This window comes from Acinonyx jubatus, chromosome D3 (assembly GCF_027475565.1).
Source record: "Acinonyx jubatus isolate Ajub_Pintada_27869175 chromosome D3, VMU_Ajub_asm_v1.0, whole genome shotgun sequence".
Taxonomy (NCBI): Eukaryota; Metazoa; Chordata; class Mammalia; order Carnivora; family Felidae; genus Acinonyx; species Acinonyx jubatus.
Genome location: NC_069392.1, coordinates 29,429,553 through 29,455,194, shown reverse-complemented (window position 1 = coordinate 29,455,194; position 25,642 = coordinate 29,429,553). Strand labels below are relative to the sequence as shown.

The following is a 25,642-nucleotide window of genomic DNA, read 5'->3' as shown; positions in this document are numbered from 1 at the left end:
CAAAACTTCAAAAACTTTGGTTTGTCAAAATACACCATTAAGAAAAGGCATACAAAGCCCACACTGGGAGGATTAATAATAAGTTGTACTTTTACATAATAATGATATAGGAAGTATAATGAATTTAATATTCCATTTATATTATAATATATAAAATACTTGAATTCCAGGCATAAACTTCTAACAGTGAAACAAAAGAAAAAAATAACTGGAGAGTTATACCTTATGCTTGATTGTATAGACTATAATAAAAATGATAACACTTCCTAATTTAGTGAAGATATTTATTTATTTTTTAATGTTTATTCATTTTTGAGAGAGAGAGACACACACAGCAGAGACAGAGCATGAGCAGGGGAGGGGCAGAGAGCGAGGGAGACACAGAATCTGAAACAGGCTCCAGGCTCTGAGCTGTCAGCACAGAGCCCGACGCAGGGCTTGAACTCATGGACCACGACATCATGACCTGAGCCAAAGTCGGATGCTTAATTGAATGAACCACCCAAGCGCCCCTAGTAAAGATATTTTAATGTAAGACTAATTTTTCTCAGGATATTTTAAGTAACATTTTTATTTATTTTTATTTTTTTCAATATATGGAGTTTATTGTCAAATTGGTTTCCATACAACACCCAGTGCTCATCCCAAAAGGTGCCCTCCTAAATACCCATCACCCACCCTCCCCTCCCTCCCACCCCCCATCAACCCTCAGTTTTAAGTAACATTTTTAAATGGGATTTCCAAGACAAGGAAACATGCCTTTGTTTTTAGTTTATTAACTATTTCAAATAGTGTGTTTTTACCAGATTGGATTGTGACAAGCAGGAATTCTATAATTGGTCTTTGATTTGTTAGTGGATATTCAAACAAACCTTCAAAAAAAGGTTAAGAATACTGGAATAAAAATTAGGCCATGAGCAGCCCCAAATACCATAACAAGAAACATAATCTTAAAAAGTGTCCTGAAGATGTATGCTTTAGCTGCAGATAAAACACCCACCCCTATTACTGTTGAAACTGTACTTTGTAACACTGGGTAGCCTAGCAGATACAATGCCTCAATTATTTTTTGGTTTACTGAGGGCTTAGAACTGGAAAAAAATGCGTAAGAAATGTGTGCAGAAAAATCGAAAGAAAACCCTATACAAGTGACAAGATTAATCATGGATATGGAATCAAGATTGACATTCCAGAATGCCATGAACCCTGTTACTCCCACAATCACAGAAGCAATAGCAAAAGTTACCCAGAAGGAACACAGTGGATGAGGAATGAACAATAAGGAAACAATGAACATAGCTGAGGATGCAACAATGACATTTCGAACAGTGTTTTCTAATATTGCGGCAAACTGATCAAAATATATGAATGCCGGGTTGTACACCATTAGGGGAATTTCACACTTTTCAGTTATGCTTCGTAACTGGAATAACATCATCTTATTGGTTGAAGAAGAAACGCCAATGGTCTGAATGAAGCCCCGGGAAGCAATGATTTCATGTGAAGATGAAATATTAATATCATACATAAAAAGTGGAAAATTTGTTAAAAAACTGGGCAAACTGTTTATAAAAGTATTCTTATCATTTACATCTTGCCCGCTATTTTCCATATATTGCACATACTCTCGTAACCAAAACTCTGTAACATTTTTATCTACATAGTCACTGTTTTCCAAATCTGCCAGACATTTTTCCAGTTTTTGCCTAGCATCTTTATCCCAGTAGTCAAGAGTTTCAGTAACAATAACCATAACCCTGGGGCCATAATCCGAAAAATAGTCTTCTTCTACATTAAAAAATGGTGTGATGTAGGAATCGTCACTTGCCAAATTTCGAAGGTCTAACCCTTCCTGCACTTGGAAACACCCATACATACTACTGATGATGTACAAAACGTATAGAAGCACTACAAAAAACTTGGACTCAGTGCTTCTGAGAAAAGGGCCAAAATAGTCTCTGAAGAACAAATTCATTGGATGGACATCAGTTTCTTGTTCATCTGGAAGAGAATCACATGGGACACAGCAGGACTTTTTAAATGAAGAACACTTTTGGTCAGGAGTTTCTGGCTTTTTCAACCAGCATAGACAGACTACTTCTCTTTTACCATCCAGGGCCATAAATGCTCCAAAACAGGTGATGTTATAAAAATAACAAAAGAGCAGGGTTGTTCCTGTATAAATGCAAAAGTATTGTACGGACCTGAAAGAGGTCATAATCCCTGTATAGAAGGCCAGGACGTTGGTGACAGTGGTGATTGTAATGGACACTGCCACTTTGGAACAGACACTGGACAGCCGCTGTTTGAGGTTATCCATGAGGCTGGTCTTCTGCCAGGCAGAAATCATAAACATGTCATCAACCCCCACACCTGTTAAAACAAAGAAACAATTTGCATACATATTAATATCTATGAAAAATTAAACACATAAACTCGAACCATCTTCTTTTTCCATCTTTTAGATCTTATTTATCTTGCCTGATCTGTGCTTTGATACTACTACTTTCTCTGGTTGCTTCTGAATCCACAACAGAATCCACCCCTTCCTCTGTAATAACTCTGTGCTTTATTCATACTCTTATTATTTGTACATAGCACAGGATACTCTACTCCTACTCTTCATTTAGGGTGTTGTAATGATGAGTCAGGAAACATGTTGTAGGTGTTAGTCGAAGCAGGATTAGCATTGTATCTTTGATTCTACTGGATGACTTGAAAGACCATTTTCTCTCGTAAACCATCTTAATGAATGCACAAACACACGAAGCCAACATTCTGTTGCTTAAAATATAAACTGGACTTATCTATTCTACAGTTAGCATCTAACCAGCAATGTTGGCACCTCTCAAGATTTCTACTAGAGTTGACACTACTTTCACTCATGTATACCTTTGTTCCCATGTATATTGATGCAAACTCAATAAAATAAATAAGGAAATAACCTGCAATAAAATGCTGATCTAATTTCAATTTGGGGGTCTTGTGCATGGATTACATGGGAGGGTACTGGGAATTGCAACTTTGCCTCTGATGTTTTACAGGTATGATCAAGAAGATAGAAGAATCTGTATTGACACAAGTCTAAACATTCTGTCATAAACTGCATCCTGACATCCCATGGCTTACCAGCTTTGAGGATTTCACTTGGCCTCAGCAGCACAAAAGGGAAGAATCAGAAGTACTAGGGACCAAGAATGAACTCTTGATATGTATTAGGTATTGAAAAACTAGTTTTGTGATTTATAGAAACTTATTCAGAAATTTTCCTTGAACATTTCTTGCTTGAGTTGCTTAAATCACACACACACAGACACACACACACACACACACACACACACACACACTCCTATGTACACACGGACTATTCAGTGCTGGTTTATATTAAATCAATTATATACACTTTAACTATAGTTGTTTATGGCTGTGGGGAATACTGAGTGGCTAAGCGTGGGTGTGTACTAGGTAGGTGTGTCCTGAAGAGTTAGAGTAAATAAGTTGACATCCAGCAAACAGCTTTTCCATTGTCTCCCCGTGGAAACCAAATACTATTCCTTCCAAGTTCCTTACTTTCTAAAATGTAGAATGGATAAAGAAGATGTGGTTTATATATACAGTAGAATACTACTTGGCAATGAGAACAAATGAAATCTGGCCATTTGCAGCAACATGGATGGAACTGGAGGGTATTATGCGAAGTGAAGTAAGTCAGGCAGAGAAGGACAGATACCATATGTTTTCACTCATATGTGGATCCTGAGTAACTTCACAGAAGACCACGGGGGAGAGGGGAGGGGAAAAAAGTTACAGAGAGGGAGGGAGGCAAACCATAAGAGACTCTTAAATACTGAGAACAAACTGAAGGTTGATGGGGGGGGTGGGAGAGGGGAAAGCGGATGATGGGCATTGAGGAGAGCACCTGTTGGAATGAGCACGGGGTGTTGTATGGAAACCAATTTGACAATAATTTATATTTAACAAAAAATAAATAATTGGTATCTCTTTAAATTAAAAAAATAAAATATAATATAAACACCTTTGTTTTTCATGCTTATTGTCAAATAAATTCTGGAAGTACAAGAAAATGCAGAGAAAAAGTGTAAACAACAGTAATTCCACCCTGCATTTTTATGTATATCCATCCAGAATTTGCTCTATACAAATATGCACATATAACTGTATCTCTCTATTTCAAATACCTGGTTTCAATACCAGCATTTTTCATTTAACATTATATATCTACCTCCTTTTGAAGACTGGATATGATTCAAAAGTATTAATATGCTGTGTTTGAGTTGACTAGTCCCATGTTGATATGGAATTAGGTTTTCAAAACTTTTCCGTTCTAAATAATGCTGAAGTGAACATACTCGTTCTGCTCTTTGAGTACTTGTCTAATTGTTAAGACAAATTTCTAAAAATGGAATTGCTAAGCCAAAGATATTTGCTGTTTGATGTTTAAATCTTTTGATTTGCTGCAAAATTGGATTTAAAAAAGTGTGTAACAATTTATAATTTTCTCCCAGCAGAATGAGTATTCATTTATATACAACCTTCTTCATATCTTCAATCTTGCTAATGTTTATTAATTTAATAAGAAGACAAGGTATCTCACTTTTGGTTTAATTTGTATCCATTCATTAATTGAGAAGTCAAATTATTTTTTCCCTCTACTTCCAGTGAGCGATGCATGTGTGTGTTTGTGTTTGTGTGTATGTGTGAACTGCCTGTTCATGTCTCTTGTATGTGTTTTTCCATTTGGGGTACTAGATTTTTCTGCTTCTAAACACACACACTTCAATTTGATTTTCTTCTCTCCTGTCACCTCATTTTGGATCTGTGGAGCCACCTGAATATAATTATTTTGCTTAATCTAACATAAATTCCTTCCCTTATCTACCCCATACCCCCACATACACAATGTGTAGCTTCACATTTGGTTTTACTCACCTAGAATAAGAAATGGTGAATTTGCAACTATGATCACAAATGGCACCCCAATGTACAACATCAGGCCAAAGCCGCTCACCACTGCCAAGGCAGCAGAAATCACTCCAAAGGTTGCAGCCCACATTTTGTTTCGTACACAGTCACACCTGTACATTTGGAGGGAAAAATCATGGAATTTGTGGTGGTAGCTTCCACACTGAAATTCCATCAGTTTATAACATTCTACTTGGACATCTGTTCAGAAAGCTCTTGGGCAATCATTCCCATACCTGTCTGCTGAAGACCTTTAATTCCCAGGCACTGTCCCAGACCAAGTGGGAAAAAGGGCGGAGGGAACAGAAAAGCTGTGAATCAGTACTTTTACCAAACTTCCTGAGCAATTGTTCTGCAGCTGGGCAAGCACAAATTCACTCACCACCAGTTCAGAGCCATAAAGATATACCAAATACTTCAGATGGTTAATTACACCCTGATCTTCAAAGGGTGTCAATGGAATACAACAGCAAAGGGAGGGCAAGTTCTAGCAGAGAAAGTATCCATATCCAGTGCTCTTTTCACCCACCCTTGACTCCAAGTAGCCATAGACGCAATTCTAAACAGCTCTTGTATTTCCAAACCAGTTCAATATGTATTGTGATTAACAAAATGTATGAAAGTCTCCTCCTAAAACATTTTCAGGGTTCTTGTCTACTGGTGAAGAGGGCTCTAGGAAAGTTGCTACTAATTACAAAAGAATTAGAAATGTCCATTAAAAAAAGAAAAGTTTATTTATGGGGCGCCTGGGTGGCTCAGTCAGTTAAACAACTGACTTTGTCTCAGGTCATGATCTCATGGTTTGTGGGTTTGAGCCCCATGTTCAGCTCTGTGCTGATGGTTTGGAGCTGGGAGCCTGCTTTGGACTTGTTGTCTCCCCTCTCTCTGCCCCCCCCTGTTCATTTTCTCTCTCTCTCTCTCTCTCTCTCTCTCTCCTCTCTCTCTCTCAAAAATAAATAAATGTTTAAAAAATGTTAAGTTTCCTTATTTATTTTTGAGAGAGAGCACAAGTGGGAGAGAGAGAGAGAGAGAGAGAGAGAGAGAGAGAGAGAGAGAGACTACCAAGCAGGCTCCACACTACCAGTGCAGAGCCTGATGTGGAGCTTGAACCCACAAACAATGAGATCATGACCTGAGCCAAAGTCAGACACTTAACCATCTGAGCCACCCAGGGGCCCCTCTAGTCCATTTTTAATAACACAGCCTGTGCCTTTTTCTTTGCTGGACCAACAAAAATGGGAATATATAGGCAGCATTTTAAAGTATGGATTCAGCACTTTACCTACCCAATAACCACAATATTACATTTGAAAATATTGACAACCACCTCTGGTTTTATATTTTGCTTTTTTGTTAACTGCTTCAAAACAAATGACTGATACTTGTCTCTAGATATTTTTAGGAGGAGAGAGAAACTAAGTTTGGATTGAAGACTAGGAGAGTCAACTATGGAAATAGAAGCACTGATTCCAATACAGCAACATGACCATGACCTTTAGGCAAGACAACAGTAAAATAGCTAAACTTTCTTATTCTGCAAAAAAATTTCTACACCATGGTTTTATTTATTTTTTTTTCAACACACCAGTGCTATGAGTTAAACTCAGGGCCCCAAACCAACCACATGTGCAAAACTCCAGAGCAAAAGTAAAATTCCTTGTTAGGATAAAATTTGATTATAATGAATACTTTCTTAAAACAACAATGTTGGTTTATAGCAGTTTGAAATAATAAAGTAACAAAGATGAACTTTGAAATCAGAAAGATGAATGAGTTACATATGACATTCCATCTTTCAAGTTTCTGGATTTTTTGGTATAAAATTTTCAGATGATGTAAGGGAGGCAGTGAAGTATATTATTGCCTATAGAGACTTTATTTTGACTACGTGCTGAGTTGACTTTGTCTAAATGATCTTTACTTTGATGTGCAATAGACAATGGAAGGAAACATTTTAAGATAGAACGCTGCAGGAGTTTGGTGAATACACTTGCAGATATTCCGGTGTCCAAGAAAGTTTTTTTTTTTTAAGTTCATTTCTCTTGAAAGAGAGAGAGGCTGACAGAGAGAGAGACAGAGAGAGAGAATGGCAAGCAGGCTCCACACTGTCAGCGCAGAACACGAAGTGGGGCTCAAACCCATGAACCACGAGATCATGACCTGAGCCGAAGCCTAGAGTCAAGACGCTTAGCTGACAGAGCCACCCAGGCACCCCTGAGAAGGATTTTGTTTCAGGCAGTTTATCAGCATGACCTAGGGAAGTCTTAGAACTTTAGATCTCCTGGAGCCTGGCTATGCAGATCCTGATTCAGTAGGTTGGTAGGGAAGCTGCAGAATCTTTATGTCTAAAACCTTCCCCAGATGACTCCAGTGCAGGCAGCAAGATGGCCAACCTTCTGAATGCTTTATTTACCTGGCAGGGAAGGGCTAAATTAGAACTTATTATTCTTAGACAACAATCTATATGTTTGCTAAGAGATCCACATCTTCCTTCAAAGGTAATGATGTTTCTCATAAGTAAACAACAGTTTACAGTGTATTTGAGAAGGGAAAGATTTTCCAGCTTGTTTCAGAAACGGATCTAATATTTGGTGTAAATGTTGTCATGTCCAAAATGTGAGACAATTTTGAAGGAGACAAGAAGATCAATATACCACTACTTGCTGTAGAATGAGGTTCAGGCTAGAGCATATACTTGAAAAAGTTTGTTCGTATGACTTCACAATCAGACAATAAATACGGAACCCTAAAATAGGTGCAAATAAGGGTTCTGTGTGAGGTAAATGCATATGTGCAAGGATAACCTTCATATGTAAGTGTAAATGAGTCAGGCAGGATGGGCAAAGTCTTAGGGACTGTCTAGGAGGCTGTTGTCCAGACCAGAGATAAGAGATTCTCAGCGATAACAGAGAGGTAGGAGTGGGAGATGTCCTAGGAATTTACAAACACACTCAAAGGAGAATTGGTTTTATTTTAAAGCCTAGAGAAGGCATGTATTGAAGCATCGTGGCAGCAGCTGTGCCTTAAGGATTTCCCTCCTCCCTTTCCTTTTCTCCTTGGACATGCTCCAACTAAGCAAGATGGGAAGCAGGAAGAGAAGGGATAGAAGAGGGCTGGCGAACCAACAGAATGGGGGAAGATATTTGCAAATGACATATAACATAAAGGCTTATTATCCAAAATCTATAAAGAACTTACCAAACTCAACACCTGAAATAATCCAGTGAAGAAATAGCCAGAAGACACGATTAGACCAAAGAAGACATCCAGATGGCCAAGAGACAAATGAAAAGATACTCAACGTCACTCATCATCAGGGAAATACAAATCAAAACCACAGTGAGATACCAGCTCCCACCAGAGTGGCTAAAATTAACAACTCAGGAAACAACAGATGTTGGCAAGGATTTGGAGAAATGGGAACCCTCTTGCACTGTGGTGGGAATGCAAAACCTCTTGCACTGTGGGTGGGAATGCACAATTGGTGCAGCTGCTCTGGAAAACAATGTATCCAAAGGATACAGGAGTGCTGATTCATGGGGGCACATGAACCCCAATGTTTATAGCACTGCTATCAACAATAGCCAAAATACAGAAAGAGCCCAAATGTCCATCAACTGATGAATGGATAAAGAAGATGTGGTTTATGGGGGGCCTGGGTGGCTCAGTCGGTTAAGCGGCCGACTTCAGCTCAGGTCATGATCTCGCAGTCCATGAGTTCGAGCCCCGCGTCAGGCTCTGTGCTGACAGCTCAGAGCCTGGAGCCTGTTTCAGATTCTGTGTCTCCCTCTCTCTAGCCCTACCCCGTTCATGCTCTGTCTCTCTCTGTCTCAAAAATAAATAAATAAACATTAAAAAATTACACACAAAAAAAGAGGATGTGGTTTATATATACAATGGAACACTACTTGGAAATGAGAAAGAATGAAATCTTGCCATTTGCAACTACATGGATGGAACTAGAGGGTATTATGCTAAGAAAATTAGTCAGAGAAAGACAAATATCATGTGACTTCACTCATATGAGGACTTTAATATACAAAACAGATGAACATAAGGGAAGGGAAGCAAAAATAATACAAAAACGGAGAGGGACGAAACATAAGAGACTCAAATATGGAGAACAAACAGAGGGTTACTGTTGTAGGAGGAGTTGTGGGAGGGGGAATGGGCTAAATGGGTAAGGGCATTAAAGAATCTACTTCTGAAATCATTGTTGCACTATATGCTAACTAACTTGGATGTAAATTTTAAAAAATAAACTAAAAAAATTTAAAAAAGAAGATGTGGTTTATATATACAATGGAATACTACTTGGCAATGAGAAAGAATGAAATCTTGCCATTTGCAACAACGTGGATAGAACTGGAGGGTATTATGCTAAGTGAAATAAGTCAGTTAGAGAAAGACAGATATCATATGTTTTCACTCATATGTCGAATCTGAGAAACTTAACAGAAGTCCATGAGGGAAGGGAAGGGTAAAAAATCATTTCAAACAGAGAGGGAGGCAAACCATAAGAGACTCTTAAATACAGAGAACTGAGGCTTGATTTGGGGGGGTGAGGTGAGGGGAAAATTGGCAATGGGCATTGAGGAGGGCACTTGTTGGGATGAGCACTGGGTGTTATATGTCAGCGAAGAATCATGGGAATCTACCCTGAAACCAAGAGCACACTGTGTCCTCTGTATGTTAGCTAACTTGACAATAAATTATATTCAGGAAAAAAAAAAGAAGAAGAGAACCGGTAAGCTCCTTTCTCCCCATTAAGGGCTATCCCATGCAGCATGCTCTAGCAAAGGGTGCTGGAGGGCACCTTAACTTTAAATCAAGTCACCAATTTTGTTTATTACATGGACACGGACATGGACATTTTAACTCTGACTGGAGGATTTTGTCCTACCTGCTAATGACCACAAAAGTCACATAGCCTGTCTGAGTTTTCATGGGGCAGAGGAAGATCTTGCTCTTACCCACAAAACTTAAAGGGAACAAAGGGAGACAAAAATAAAGTTGCATTATGTTTATACCTCGTGAGTCCTATATGTTTCATATGCTGGTTACATAAACATAAAGTCTTCAAAGACAAATAAATATAAATCATTTTCTAGGGGTGTCTGGCTGGCTCAGTCAGTTAAGCATCCAACTCTTGGTTTTGGCTCAGGTCATGATCTCCTGGTTTGTGAGTTCAAGCCCTGTGTCGGGCTCTGCTCTGACAGCGCAGAGCCTGCTTGGGATTCTTTCTCTCCCTGTCTCTCTGCCTCTCCTCTGCTCACTCAACCATGCTCTCTCTTTCAAATTAAATAAATATTAAAAAAATCATTTTCTATTTGCCTTCAGTATAAGATTTTCTGTACCACTGTCCATAATTATTAGTAAAGATAAGCAAGAATTGATATAAATGTGTGAACCAACTACCTAGTAGGAAAGTTTTGTGAAGCCAATTGTTGGTACCTTGGAGATTCCACACTAGGTTAACATTATTTTTATACTCTAATGACTTTAACAAGACTGAATTTGGTCTTTTTTCCTTCCCATCCTTCCTCCCCTATTTTCTCCCTCCCTCCCTCTCACCCTTCCTTCTTAGTTTTTTGATTTTGTTTGTTTTCTAGGGAATGTGGTCTTTCTTTCCAAAATAACAAAGTTGCGAGGTAGTTTATTAACTCTAACGAGATACCCATCATGGTTAACTCCCTCTACCTACTGGGGCCTTATGTTTCTCTACCTGAAAATCTAGAGAGTTGAATTATATCATTTGTTCCCAAGCCTACCCATACAGGAGAATCAATTAAAGACATTTCTGAAATATAGATTTTCAGACTGAAACCCCAGACACTTGATTCAATAGGTGGCTTCAGAATAAGTACGTTTAGAGTCCTCTCTGGAACTCTGCTGTGAGAATCACTCAATTAATATATTCTATGGGGTTACTTCTACAACTAAATACTGGTGTTTGCTGATATTTTCAGTATTTTAGCTTTCTGATTACAAGAGCTCAAACTAACCCTAATGCCTAGATAACAATTTTTAAGTGCTTAACAAGGTAAACCCCACATCCGAACAATGGGGACACCCAAGTCCATTAAATTAGAGATTGATTTTTTATATAGTTAAAAGTACTCGTTCAAATTTATACAGAAATAAGGACTTGTTTAATTCTATCAGCATATCTGCTTCCAAATGGAACAATTAATCACAATTGGCACAATATGTAAAGTAAAAACCATATGCCAAATCAAACAAAACTGGCCATAATTTCTTTATTTGTTTTTACGATTCCATCTGATTGCACACTATTGCTAATGGGGGTTGGGAAGAAAAGAAAGTTTAAAAAATAAGAGTTTAGTGCTGGATATCAGCAAAACATGGCGTAGGAATTTCCCAAGTCTCATCCCGACAAAGAAATATAGAAAAACGGGCATATATTTTCAGAATTCTGTGAACTCTGGAAAGCAGTCAAAAGCTTACAGCAACTAAGCAAGTGCTAAATGAAAGAAAATCAGGGGAGTACTTCAAAATAGTAGGAATGTTTTATAGTGATTTTACATGCCCTGTCTCCCTCTGCAGTGTGATAGTCGTCTTAAAGTGGCAGTGATCATAATGTGGCAGATGTGTTAAAGTGGCCCCAGTCCCAAACTGTCCCTAAGACAGCAGGGATCTTAAAGTGGTAACAGCTCATGTTACCATGATGGAGCCATTTCCCTGTTTTTGGAGGAAGCAGAGCAGAGGTTATTCCTAAAATATTTTATATGTCTGTTCTAAGTTATTTGGGGGCTACCTGAAGGACTGATGCAAGGCACTCCTCTGTTTTGTCTAACTCAAAACTCAGGTTGAGAAAGCTGGAAACACCACAAGTTGAATGAACAAACCTCATGTGCATAGAGCAAAAGATTATAGCTCAAAAATACAAAAGACTGCCTATGGAAAAAGATGAGGAGCATTTCTCTGGGAATTTAGGAGACTAAAAAGCACTCAGTTATACTGGGGAATTTAGAAAATTACCCAGGGCAAGGTGTATGCTCAGAAAAGACCTAAGAAGACCCTAAGCTTTCACCTAGGGCTGGTCCCTAGGTACAGTGTAAGCCTTGGTAAGTGTTGGAGGTGCGAGGCACAGAACCATTTTGCAAACACTGGGAGAGCTCCTGGCATCCATGGAAATCTAGGTCAAAACACTAGCTAAGGTACAGAAACTTCAGTGAACACAAAAAACAATAATTACAGTCTTTCGATAATAGTTTCGGAAAATCACAAAGAAAATGGACCACTAATTTTAAATAAACACATAGGAAAACAACAGAAAACCCTGGGGAAGGTGGAATCTGATTTCCAGTTAGCCAAATGTCCAGTTTTCTACACAACCACCACCACCACCAATAACAAATCACAAGGTATATAAAGATAGAGGAGAGTGTGGTTCAAACTATGTGTGAAACAAAATAAATAGACAGAAATCATCCTTGAGGAAAGACAGAGCTAGGACTTACTAGACAAAGACTATAAACACTTTTCTAAATATGCTTACAGAGCTAAAGAAGAGCTCTGACAAGGAAATAAGAAAAACAATGTATGAGCAAAATAATAATATAAAGAGGTAGAAATTTTTTAAAGGAACCAAACTGAAATTCTGGAACTGAAAAATACAATAACTGAAATGACAGGACACAAACCCAAAAACACTAGACGCATTCAACAGCAGGTCTAATAGGCAGAAGAATCAATGAACTGAAAATAGGACAATTGAAATGTATGGAGTCTAAGAGACATAAAGAAAAAAGGATGAAGAAAAGTGAGAAGAACCTCAGAGATCTGTGGGTCTACCAGCCAGTAGATCAACATACACATTATGGGAGTTCCAGGAGAGAGAGAAAAGGAGGCACGAAGCATATTTAAAGAAATAATGGCTGAAAACTTCCCAAATTTGGTAGAAGATATGAAGCTACAAATCCAAGAAGCTTAATGAGGTTCAAATAGGATGAACTCAAAAAGACCCAGACTGAGAACATGATAATCAAATCACTGAAAGCCAAAGGCAAAGAGAGTCTTGGAAGCACTGAGAGAGGAGCAACTCACCAAATATAAGGGACCCTTAATAAGTGTAAAAGCTGATTGCTTATTAGAAGCCATGGAGGCAAGGAGACAATGGGATATTTATAGTGCTTAAAGAAAAAAAAAACATCAACTAAAATTCTGTATTCATCAAAACTGTCCTTCAAAAATGAAGGAGAAATTAAGACATTCCAGATAAACAAGAGCTAAGCGGGCTTGTTAATTAGACCTGCCCTATATGAGATGGTAAAAGGAATCCTTCAGGCTGAATAGAAAGAACAATAAAAAGTAATGCTAAGTCATATGAGGAAACATAGGTCTTGGTCAAATATAACAGCAAGTATTATTATATTTTTGGTTTATAATCCTACATTTTATTACCTACAGAATTTAGAACAGAAAAATAATTATAACTCTGTTATTGTGCATAGAGTGTATAAAGACATAATTTGTGACAACAACAACATAAAGAGTGGGGGACAGAGGTGTATAGAAGCAGCAGATTTGTGTGTTTTTGAGGTTAAGTTGGTATCAGTTTAATGTAGATTGTTTTAAACTTAGAATTATATGAATCTCCATGGTAACCATAAAGAAAATCTCACAAAATCATTGCAAAAGGAAATGAGAAGAGAATCAAACAACTCATTAGAAAAATAGAAACTAAACATAGAAGAAGGCATAATGGATGAAGTGAGGGACGAAAAAACTGTATGATACACAGAATACAAATAGCAAAATAGCAGAAGTCCTTCCTTGTCAGCAGTTATTTTAAATGTAAATGGATTAAACTCTTGAATAAAAGGGTAGAAATTGACAGAAGGGATAACATAACATGATTCAACTATATGCTGTCTACAAGAGACTCATTATAGATCCAAAGACATAAATAGATTGAAAGCTAAAGGATGGAGAAAGATATTCCATATAAATATAACCAAAGGAGGGCAGGATTGAATATACTTCTATAAGATGAAATAGATTTTATTTTAAAAACAGTTAAAAGAGACAAAGAAGGGCATTATATAGTGATGAAAAGAACAATTCATCAAGAAGATTCATCTACAACATACATGCACTGCCAATAGAGACCCAAAAATGAAACAAATATTAACAGACTTGTAGACAGAAATAGATGGAGAATTCAATATGCCACTTTCAATAATGTATAAAACATCTAGGCCAATAATCTATAAGGAAACAGAAGAAATGGACAACACTAAATAAATTAGACCTTACAGAGATATATACAACACTCAACCCAATGATAGAAGAATATACATTATTCTCAAGTGAACATGAAACATTCTCTGGAATAGATCATATGTTAGGTCACAAAACAAGTCTGAAAATGTAAAAATATTGAACTTACCCAATGTATCTTTTCAACCAACAACGGAATGAAGCTACAAATCAATAATAGAGGAAAAACTGGATAATTCAAAATGTATGGAAATTAAGCAACTCACTATCAAATAACCAATGGGTCAAAGAATAAATCACAAGGAAATTAGAAAATACTCAGCAACAAATGAAAATAAACACACAGCAAAACATAACTTACAGGATGTAACAACACCAGTGCTCATAGGTAAATTTATACTACATTAAAAAGAAAAACAAAGGTCTTCAATCACCTTATGGTACTAGACATCTCGCAGAAATAGAAACAAAATAAAACAAAACAAAACCAAAGCTAACAAGGAAGGAAATGAAAATATTAGAATAGAGATATATGCAATTGAGACTAGAAAAACAATGGAGGGAACCAACAAAGCCAAAAATTGGTTATTTAAAAAGATCAACAACTTGATAAACTCTTATCTAGAGTGACAAAGAAAAAAGAAGATAGAAATAACTAAATCAGATATGAAATTGAAGACATTACTACTAACCTTAGAGAAATATGAAGGAGTATAAAAGAACACTATAGGGTTGTCTGGGTGGCTCAGTTGGTTGAGCTCCGACTTCGTCTCAGGTCATGATCTCACGATTGATGGTTTTGAGCCCTGCATGGGGCTCACTGTTGTCAGTGCAGAGCCCACTTTGGATCCTCTGCCCCCACCCCCCACCACCTCTCTCCCTCTCGTGCACTCTCTCTCAAAAATAAATAAACATTAAAAAAACAAAGAATACTATAAACAACTTATGCCAACAAACTATATGAAATGCACAAATTTCTAGAAACACATAAATGACCTAAACTGACTCAAGATGAAATAGAAAACCTCAACAGACATTGAATGAGTAAAAAGACTGAATCAGTAATCAAAAACCACCCCCAAAAAAAAGTCCAAGACCAGATGGCTTCACTGGTAAATTTTACTAAACATGTAAAGAAGAAGTAACACCAATCCTTCTCAAGTCCTTCCAAAAAGTTGAAAAGGAAGAAACACTCTCTAACTCATTCTATGAGACCAACATTACACTGATACCAATCCCAGACAAAGATTACAAGAATAAAACCATAGATCAATATCTTATGAATGTAGATTCAAATGTCCTTAATAAAATTCTGCAAACCCAATTCAATAGCACGTGAAAAAGATTATACATCATTACCAACTAGGATTTATCCCAGGAATGCAAGAGTGGTTCAACATGGGAAAAATCAATCAAGTAACATATCACACTAATAGAACAAAGGATAAAATCTACATGATCATCTCAATAGATGCAAAAAAGGCATTTGACAAAATCCAACACCCAATTATGATTAAAAAAAAACCCTCAAAAACAAGGAATAGAAAGGAACTTCCTCAAAATGATAGGGACCATTATAAGAACTGAATATCTAACAATATAATCAAAAGTGAAAGACTGAAAGATTTCCCTTCAAAATCAGGAACAAGATAAAGATGCCCACTTTCGCCAATGACACTTGACATTGAAGTGGAAGTGCTATCCAGAGGAATTAAATAAGAAATGGAAATAAAAGGAATCCAAATTGGAAATGAAGAAGTATAACTATCCCTTTGCACAGATTACATGATTCTATATATGAAAATTCCCAAGAAACCACAATAAAACTAATAGAGTTAATAAACAAATTGAGCAAAGCTGCAGGATACAAGCTCAACACACAAATACCAGTTGTGTTTCTATATACGTGCAATGAACAACCCAAAAATGAAATGAAAAAAGCAATTCCATTTAGTGTCTAAAAGAATAAAATATTTAGAAATAAGTTTAGAAATAAAGGTGAAAGACAGAAAGCTACAAAAATCTAGTGAAAGAAACTAAAGAAGACCTAAGTTAATGGAAATGCAACCTTAGTTCACGGGGAGGAAGACAGTATTGTTAAAATGTTAATCTCACTTAAAGCAACCTACAGATTCAACACAATCTTTATCAAAATTTCAATGACCTTCCCCCCACCCCAGAAATGGAAAAGTCAACCCTCAAATTCATATGGAATTGCAAGGGTCCTAGATATCCAAAATAATCATGAAAAAGACGATAAAAATTGGAGGGCTGAGATTTCCAGATTTCAAAACTCATAACAAAGCTACAGGAATCAAAACAGTGTGGTCCTGGCACATCAACAGACATGTAGGCTCATGGCATATAATTTAGAGTCCAGAAATAAACCCATACATCTACAACCAATTGATTGTTTACAAGGATGCCAAGTCCAATCAACTGGGAAAGAATAGTCTGTTCATCACATGGGACCTGGAAAACTGGATTTCCAGCAATCAACATGGAAACATGGATTTCCACATGGATTTCCATGCACAAGAATGAAGTTAAACCCCTACTCACACTACATATACAAAAGTGAACTAAAAATTGATCAACAACCTAAATATGAGGGCTAAAACCATAAAACTCTTAGAAGGAAACACAGGGCAAATGTGCATGACATTGAACTTGTCAATGGATTCTTAGATATAAGTAGCAAAAGAACAAAATAAGATAAAGTGGATTTCATCAAAATTAAAAACTCTTGTGCATTAAAGACATTATCAAGAAAGTGAAGAGACAATACACAGAGTGGGAGAAAATATTTATAAATCATATATCTGATAAAGGTTTAATATTTAAAACATACAAAATACTGAGGTGTCTGGGTGGTTCAGTCAGTTGAGTATCCGACTTCAGCTCAGGTCATGATCTCATGGTTTGTGGGTTCACGCCCCGCATCAGGCTCTGTGCTGGCAGTGTGGAGCCTGATTGGGATTCTCTCTCTCTCCTCTCTTTATGACCCTCCCCCATTCATACTTCTTCTCTCTCGAAATAAAAAAGAATAAACTTAAAACCAAATATACAAAGTACTCACCAACAATAGGACTCAAAAACAAAAAGACAACCACATTAAAAAATGGGCAAAGGACTTGCATAGACATTTCTCCAAAGATGTACATATGGCCAATAAACACATGAAAAGATACTTAAGATCATTAGTAATTAGGGAAAGGTAAATCAAACCACACTTTGTCACTATTAAGTTGACTATTATCAATAAAACAAAAAACAAGTGTTGGTGAGGATGTGGAGAAATTAGAACCTTTATACATTGCTGGTAGGATTTGGCGGTTCTTCAAAGAACTGAACATAGAATTATGACTCCACCCACCAATTCCATTCCCAGGTATATACTGAAAATGATTGAAAACAGGAGCTCAAGAAAATATTTGTACATCAATGTTCGTTGCAGCATTATTCACAAAAGCCAAAAAGTGGAAACATTCCAAGTGCCCATCAACAGTTAAGTGTATAAACAAACAGTGCTGTATGTATACGGTGAAATACCAGTCATAAAAATGAATGAAGTTTTGATACGTGCTAGGATATAGAGGAACCTTGAAAACATTGTGCCAAGTGAAATAAGCCAGTCACAAAAGTACAAATATTGTGTGATTCCACTTATATGAAATCTCTAGAATAAGCAAATTCATAGAGATAGAAAGTAGATGGAGGTTAGCCGGGACCGGGGGGAGGCCATGGAGAGTTACTGCCTAAGGGTTATACAGTTTCTGTTTGGGGGGATGGAAAGATTTAGAAACAGACAGTTGTGGGGCGCCTGGGTGGCTCATTAAGCGTCCGACCGGCCCAGGTCATGATCTCCCGGTTTGTGGGTTCGAGCCCCGCGGCAGGCTATGTGCTGACAGCTCAGAGCCTGGAGCCTGCTTCCAATTCTGTCTCCTTCTCTCTCTGCCCCTCCCCCACTTGTGCTCTGTCTCTCTCTGTCTATCAAAAATAAATAAACGTAGGAACATAAAAACGAAAAAAAAAAAAAACCAGACAGTTGTGATGGTTGCACAACAGTGTGAATGTAATTAATGCCACTGAAATATACACTTAAAAATGATTAGAATGGCATATTTTATATCAATTATATGTATTTTGCCACCCAAAATATCTGTTAAAAAGAGTTAAGAAACAATGAAACCATTTTACCTGTAGCATGATAGGATTGCAAATAATATGATTAGAAGGTATGCCAAGTGAAACAGAGGGATCACTGTCATCAAAGTTGCTTCAAGTTCCGTTGTGTAGAAATTGATGTAAAGTAGACCACCTGCCACAAAAGTTTAGTCAAGGAAATAACTTTTCATTCCAATATTTGTGTGAGTTACAAACCCTATTGAAACACTATAGCTTACTGATTGAAACATGTTAAGATTTAGTAAAAGATCAAAATATGTGAATCGTGATTTTAGAATAAAGAAGATTAACATAGGTGTGCTTCTTCCCACAAATCTGTGGCACGCTTTCCAAAGTTTCTTTCAGAAACCCAAGGTTTAAGCCTCCTGAATACACAAAATGTGAGATCTACCTAAGCTTGTGAAACCATTCATAATTACAGAAATTGTGGCTTTTTCTAAAATTTTAGTAGGTCGTTGTCTTTTACTATTTTAATTTCATCGATATTTCAGAAGGATCTGGTATTTTTCCAATAGTTGTCTCACTTTGACCAGGCTTATTCACAACTATTAGTTACAGAATAGCTAGCATGTGCCTGGCACTAGGCTATATAACTTACTTGGTAAACGGTGAGCTAATTCTCTTTTCAATAATACCATGGAACTTGTTAAAAGTTTGTTGCTTTTATTCCAATGAACCCCAAACACATTTCAGAGGGTTCCCCCAAATAGCAAAGACTTTAAGAGTAAGGATTTTAAAGTAATTTGACTGGAAAACCTGATGATCAATGTCTGCACTGAGCAGACCTACCGTAGGGATGTAGGATTTGTGTTTTCCACCAGAATATTATTAAGGATTTATGCTGTGTGGCATCCTTTGGTGTGTGAGATTAAGGAAGTTGGATTAAGTGCCAAACAGAGTAGAGCACTCCCAGCTGCAAGTCAAGGACTCCAATAAATAATCCAGGAGTGCTACTACTTGGAAAACGTGTTCTTACCCCTCCCACCTTCTCCTGGTCTCCCTATAAAACTCAGCCACCGGATACCTGGATCCTCTTGGAGGCCAGACTCTTTTCAATGTTGCTAAATTGGTTCAGGAAACGGGTCAGCCATTTCTTACCACGTTCGTTGTCCTCTCCATCCTCAGTTTTCAGGTAGTAGACCAGCCTCAGGGCTTTGGCTTCCAGGAGTAACTGGTTCATTCCCATCCTCTCACCTAAGAAGGTTCCTCCAATGGTGCCAGCCAGGTAGATGGGCTGACAGGTGTGGTTGTAGATTGGGAAAGTGACATTTCTCAGGTCGAGGTCCCTGTTCATCTGCCAGGCATACAGGAGTGGGTTGGAAGGCAGGCAGAGACCCTGGTGCTTGGCACACACCTGATTGTAGTGGATCTGGGTTCCGTTTTCCCCCGTCGCATACAGATCCTGGATCACGTCATCCACTTTACTGTCTTCTGATAAGATTGCTGGTTCTAGCAGGGAGGTGGTGTTGGAGACCGCTAGAATACAAGCGAAATTGACCTCGGTGCTCTTCCTGGAGATGGAGAAGCAGTAAGAGTCGCGGCTGCCCGCCCCGCCGCGCGCGCGCCCGCCAGCCAATCGCGCCCACCGCGCCCACTCGCGACCCGGCGCGGCCGGCGGGGACGGGGACCCAGCCGCCCCCCAACGGCCCCGCGCCCGCCGCCTCCGGGCGACGCCCTCGCTCACAGCCGCAGGCCAGCGCCCTGGGAACCCGGCGACGCCCACGATGCCCCAGCCCACGGCAAGGCGGCTGCCCGACTCCCGCCACACCTCGCGTCTCCCATGCCCAGGCCTGGACTCTGCCTGCCTCGCTCTCGAGGGACCCCAGTCGGTGCCTCAGCCTCTGACCTTCCCAACGTGTGGCTCTTCCGTAAGACCTTGCCCCCCAGGGACTGGCGGCCTCCTGCCAGCCGCTCCTCACCTCACCATGGACGATGGAGGTGCTGGCCTGTGGAGTCCTGCTCCTGGCCACAGCAGGAGAGGTGATGGTCACCCCACGGACGGCCGGATGCCCGGCGCAGGGCCGGTGCCCCAGCTTCCCTCCTGCAGCCTGTTCAGTGCTGTGCACATCTGCTCTGGGAGGAGACACCTAGGCAAGCTGCAAAGTCCAAGCCCCTGGGCCGTTGTCCCTCTTCTCTTTTTCTGGCGTATTTTCTGGGATTATTTCTAAAGAGTAACCGAGCTGACATCTGGGACAGGACGGACCGACCTCAAGCCTGCCTGCTCCCCCACTCCCCACCCCAGCTGTACACCCTCTGCTCTGCAGATGGCAGCCAGAACTGCTACCACCCTGAGAAGGGGGGCAGGGAGATCTCGGCCTCCTGTGCTAGAGGCCAGTCAGTGGCACTGAAGGCAGGGCCAGGGCCTGCACCCCATTTACAGATGGGGAAACTGAGGCCCCAGACCTCCAGTGATTGGCAAGATTGTCAAGCATGAGTGCCTCCTGTCTTCCGTCACTATCACACTCCCAAGTACCTTTGGCTTCCCTGGAGTGCTCTCAGATGTCATATCTGGAGTCTTCGGTCCCACAGAAAGGACAGGCAGACCTGTGGTCACCAGCTCCCCCAATGACAGCACCCTTAGGAGGAAATGGCCTGCTGTACCTTCCACACTCAGGAAGCGCTCCTTTCTCCCTAGCCCCTTGTGTGCCCCTTGGTCCTCCTCCATCTCTGAATCACCAGCACCTAGCACAGAGCTGTTTGCTCAGAAAATGAAAAAGCCATGTAAGCAGCAGCATTGCTCTGCAAAGTTCTGTGGCAAACGCCCATTTCCCCCCGCACTGGGACCTCCATGTAGTCCAGAGCTGTGACCAGTGTGGGGACACTCCACCGCTCAGACCCCTCATCCAAAGCCTCAGGGCCAGATGTGTTTGGAATTCAGAATTTGTCATATATCTCATACAGTACATGATACCTCAGTGGAGCCGGCTGCAGCTTCTGGTAACCAAACACATTAAGATGTTTGTAGTGGAAGGGTACCAGGGTAGCTCAGTAGGTTAAGCATCCGACTTCAGCTCAGGTCATGATCTCTTGGTCTGTGAGTTCGAACCCCGTGCTGGGCTCTGTGCTAACAGCTCAGAGCCCGGAGCCTGCTTTGGATTCTGTGTCTCCCTCACTCTCTACCCCTCCCCCACTTGTATTCTGTCTCTGTCTCTCTCAAAAATAAGTAAACATTAAAAAAAAAAAAAACTTTTAAAGATGTTTGTAGTGAAATGAGGGGTGTCCAGGTGGCCCAGTCGGTTAAGCGTCCAACTCTTGATTTTGGCTCAGGTTGTGATCTCACGGGTTTGGGCTCTGTGCTGACAGCATGGAGCCTGCTTGGGATTCTCACTCTCCCCCTCTCTCTCTGCCCGTCTCCCGCTCACAATCTCTCTCTCTCTTAAAATAAATACACAAACAAACAAACAAACATTTAAAAAAGTTGTTGGTAGTGAAGTGCGACTATTCACATGAACTGGATTTAATAAAGGCCATAACACATGGTTACACATCAGCCCAGGGCTGCCTTTGTTACAGAGTTTCGAACACTTTAAGTTTCAGAGCTTTGGGGGAATTTGGAATTGGGGATAAAGGAATGCAGCAGCGAGGGAACACTTGAAGTGATAGGCAGGACTTCTGAATCTTCCTCAGCTCCGACAGGCTTGGTGGAAACCCCATCTGAGGGGGCCTGAAGCTCTGCAAAATGGTTGAACTGGTCAGTGAAAACTGGCATTTGGACCTTTAGTATGAATTGACCCATGCAAGCCTGTGCTTGTGGGGACAAAGGAGGAGACAGGAACCTATCCTCGATGAGGCAGACATGTCTTTGCAAAGGGCTCTCTCTGGGCTCAGCAGGGAGGAGGGCTCTGGGCAGCCCTGGGTGCTGGCCTTGCCACAAGAGAGTCAGGAGTGTGGCCCCCCGGGAGGATTTCTGTGGCGGTGGATCCCCAGCCCGGGGCAAAGGGGCTGACTGGTATCCTGGAGACCACCATGGCAAAACCATGGTACCCCAAATAAGGACAGACAACATCACTGCCCTCCACACTGGGGACCTCCAGATGCAGAGCAGACACCTGGAGAACCGATCCGGGACCTCTGAGACCAGAGACCTCCACACCAGGGACCTGCCAAACGGTGACCTCAGACCAGAGATCCCCAGAGGAGAGACCCCCATACCAGAGACGCCTACACCAGACATTCCATACCAGGGCTCCAAAGAGAAGAGACCTATAGAGCAGGGGCTCTAGATGAAGGATCTGCAGCAGAGAGACTCATAAAATAGGGACCCTCACTAGGGACCCCCGGAGCGAGGGGTACCCAGGTGAGGCATTCTGTGCCAGGAGAGACCCAGGGCTCCCACAAACAAGTCTGTCCCCATTTTTCCTATAAAGAGAGCCAATGGTCTTCCCCCACTCCCCCCCTGCATGAACATCTCAGGATGGCGTTGTCTATGGGCTCTGGCTCTGCTCTGATCTGTGTCACTGGTATCCTCCCGGGTGTGGCCCCCCAAGACGCACTCTTGCAGGAGATGAGGCAACTTGAACACGGTGAGCACCTTCAGTGGGCACACAGGGGCGCAGGCGTGTTGGGACAGGCGGCTGTCAGGGGCGCCCGCCCCCCGCCCTGTCCCCCCCCCCCCCCCCGCAGCCCTGCCCAGACAGAAGCCCTTTCCTGGTATCTGGCTGGAATCCTTCAAGAGCATCTTTAAATAAACAAAGCACAGAGAAAAGTGAGCTCCTAAATACAAGTCACATTAACATAGATTTCCATGCAGAAGCACAGCAGAGCTTGGCCTTTAGGCCTCCCATAGGCCTCCTCGAAGCCCTGCTCAAGCCTGGGAGTTTTAGAGGCCCAGGGGCACAATCACCTGGGCGATGCCCACACTGCCCCGGACACTCACCCCCACCTCCCCAGCCCCCTGGCCCCAGGCTATAGTCTCCCTCTTGGGAATGGGCACACCAGGCCTATGCACACACCTGGGCAAGAGAAGCAGCATGGGGACCCTCTACTTGCCCTGAGGTCTGTACCCCCAAACCCCAGGGGTTCCCTCTGGCAAAGCTTGAAGGATTCCCTTCCAGCCCCTCTCACTTCTTTTTTTTTCTTTAAAGTTTATTTACTTCTTTTGAGAGATACAGAGACAGTGCAAGTGGGGGAAGGGCAGAGAGAATCCAAGCAAGCTCCACCCCATCAGCGCAGAGCCTGACAAGGGGCTCAAACCGACATAGCCGTGAGACCATGACCTGAGCCAAAAGCAAGAGTCAGATGCTTAACCAACTGAGCCACCCAGATGCCCCAGGCCCCTGCCACTTCTGAAGGGTTTTTCTTTTTTACCCCACTGGGGACACAGTGACCTTGTGGGGATGATCCCAGGGTCCTGTGTGACTGGGACAGAGGCAGGGAGAGCAGCACTGGGGTGGGTGGAGAGAGCCAGTCAGGCTGTCCTTGTTGTTGAAGGTGCCCTCCCGTCCCCCACCCCTTGCCACATGAGTGTCTATCTGGCCGAGAGCCCCTCAATTTGTCTAACACACTTAAACAGGGTGAGGTGAGGCCCGTGTAGTAGGACAAGGGGTGAGGAGGGTGGGAGCCTCTGATAGGTGAAGGCTGGAGTCCAAAGGACCTGCACCCCAAGCCCCCCCAGACCATGCAGACAGTAGCCTCCAGATGGGACGGCACACTGCTGGGAAGAATGCTTCAGAACCAACAAATGACTGGACGGCAGCTCCCCTTACACATCTGGGGCCCTTCTGCCCTCTCCCTCCTACAGGCTGAGCCCAGGGCACCTCTGGCCCCTGCAATCTCTGTACCCTCCCCTGACAGGCGTCTCCTGGCAGCACAGTGCTGCTCCCTCAGCCTGAACATCCCCAGGAGCCCTCCCCACCACCTGCCTTCGACATACCAGTCAGTGCTTTTGATGTCCCGGGGCTGGGGCACTCAGGTTTGTTCTGAGGGTCAAGGGGATCATCCACATGATGAGGACCAGGGTTTCTCTCAGGCACAGAATTCCAAGAGCTCTGAAGGACGCTCCCGTCCCCGCTCCCTCCGCTCTTTGAGAGATTTCATGGTGGACATTTGTTTCCCTGTGTATAAGTGGCCTTCTTTCTGCCACAAGAGCCCTGAGGGGTTGTCTTCAGGACAGACCCCTGGGCCAGGGATCCATGAGGCCAGTGGCTGAACTGGGGGTCTGGGCAGTGAGGGTGCTGAGCACACTCCATAGGTCTTGGGAACATTTTCATGGGCTCTCTCAAGCTTTGCCCACTGAGTACTGACCCCCCCAGGGGATGTCCACAGTAATGGAGGGGTCCCCACCTGGTCGATCTCCCAGCACCCTTTGTCCAGCTGGCCTTCACCACGCTGCGGGGTGGTGGTGACAGGAAAGCAGGACAGAAGGAGGGAAAGACCGTGTTTCCTCTGGGGCAGAGAAGATCCCCACGGGAAGGCTTCTCTGGGAAGGACTGCTGATCCCCAGACCCTGCAGGGCCAGCCCAGGGGTTCTCCTGATAGGACAGGACGTCATCCTCTGCAGACATTTCCTGTCTGTGCACAGAGAAGGTGAGGACGAGGAGAGTGCTGCATCCATTGTAGACAGCCCTGGGTGTAGACAGCTCTGGGCATGTGACTGTGCTGGGGAAAAACGGAGGTAGACCTGGGGGATACCCCAGGGGCTGTTTAAGGAGAGCGGGACACAAGAGCTAAGGCCAGGCCCAGTCACCAGGACCAATGACCCTAAAGGCCCCCCTCAGCCTAGGGGGCGAGTGCTTCCCGGGAGCCCCCTGCTGATTTATGGTTCTCCAGGGTGGACAGAGTTATGGCTGCTAAGGCCTTGCTCCCTCCCTCTTCCTCCTCCCTGTTGGGGGTCGGTTGGGGTGGGGTGGCTCTCAGCTGGTTTCCAGATGGGCCTGATAGAGGGGGCATCTTGGGGTGGGAGGCCAGACACCCTGAGCAAAAGGACCTGGCCAGTGTCAGCTGGCCAGCCATAGCTGCCTTTGTCTCTCTCTGTGGTTGTCTCTGTCTCTGTCTCTGTCTCTGTCTCTGTCTCAGGCTCTGTCTCTGTCACATGCAGCCCCCCTTCCCCGAGGCAGCCTGGGTGGGTGGGAGTGGGAGCCGGTGATTTATCGCCTGCTGCCTGTCTTCCATCGGAAACGCCGGGGGTGGGCGCAGACGGTGCAGTGAGCTATGGGCCCCCAGGGCCCCGCCACCCACCCCAATGTTGTTGCTCTGTCTGAGCGGCGGGTGCACCCCACCCCAACGT

General features: G+C 42.1%; 1 protein-coding gene across 1 annotated transcript in view; it reads right to left on the bottom strand.

Annotated features, from left to right (window-relative positions):
- Positions 1 to 862: 862 nt before the first annotated feature.
- The window catches only part of LOC106988943 (patched domain-containing protein 3), a 35,954-nt gene continuing 11,174 nt past the window's right edge, over positions 863 to 25,642 (bottom strand). Inside the window, 5 exon segments of the mRNA XM_053206487.1 lie at positions 863 to 2,373; positions 4,951 to 5,096; positions 18,430 to 18,520; positions 18,523 to 18,550; positions 19,442 to 19,955. Of these exon segments, the coding sequence (XP_053062462.1) occupies positions 863 to 2,373; positions 4,951 to 5,096; positions 18,430 to 18,520; positions 18,523 to 18,550; positions 19,442 to 19,955 (2,290 nt within the window).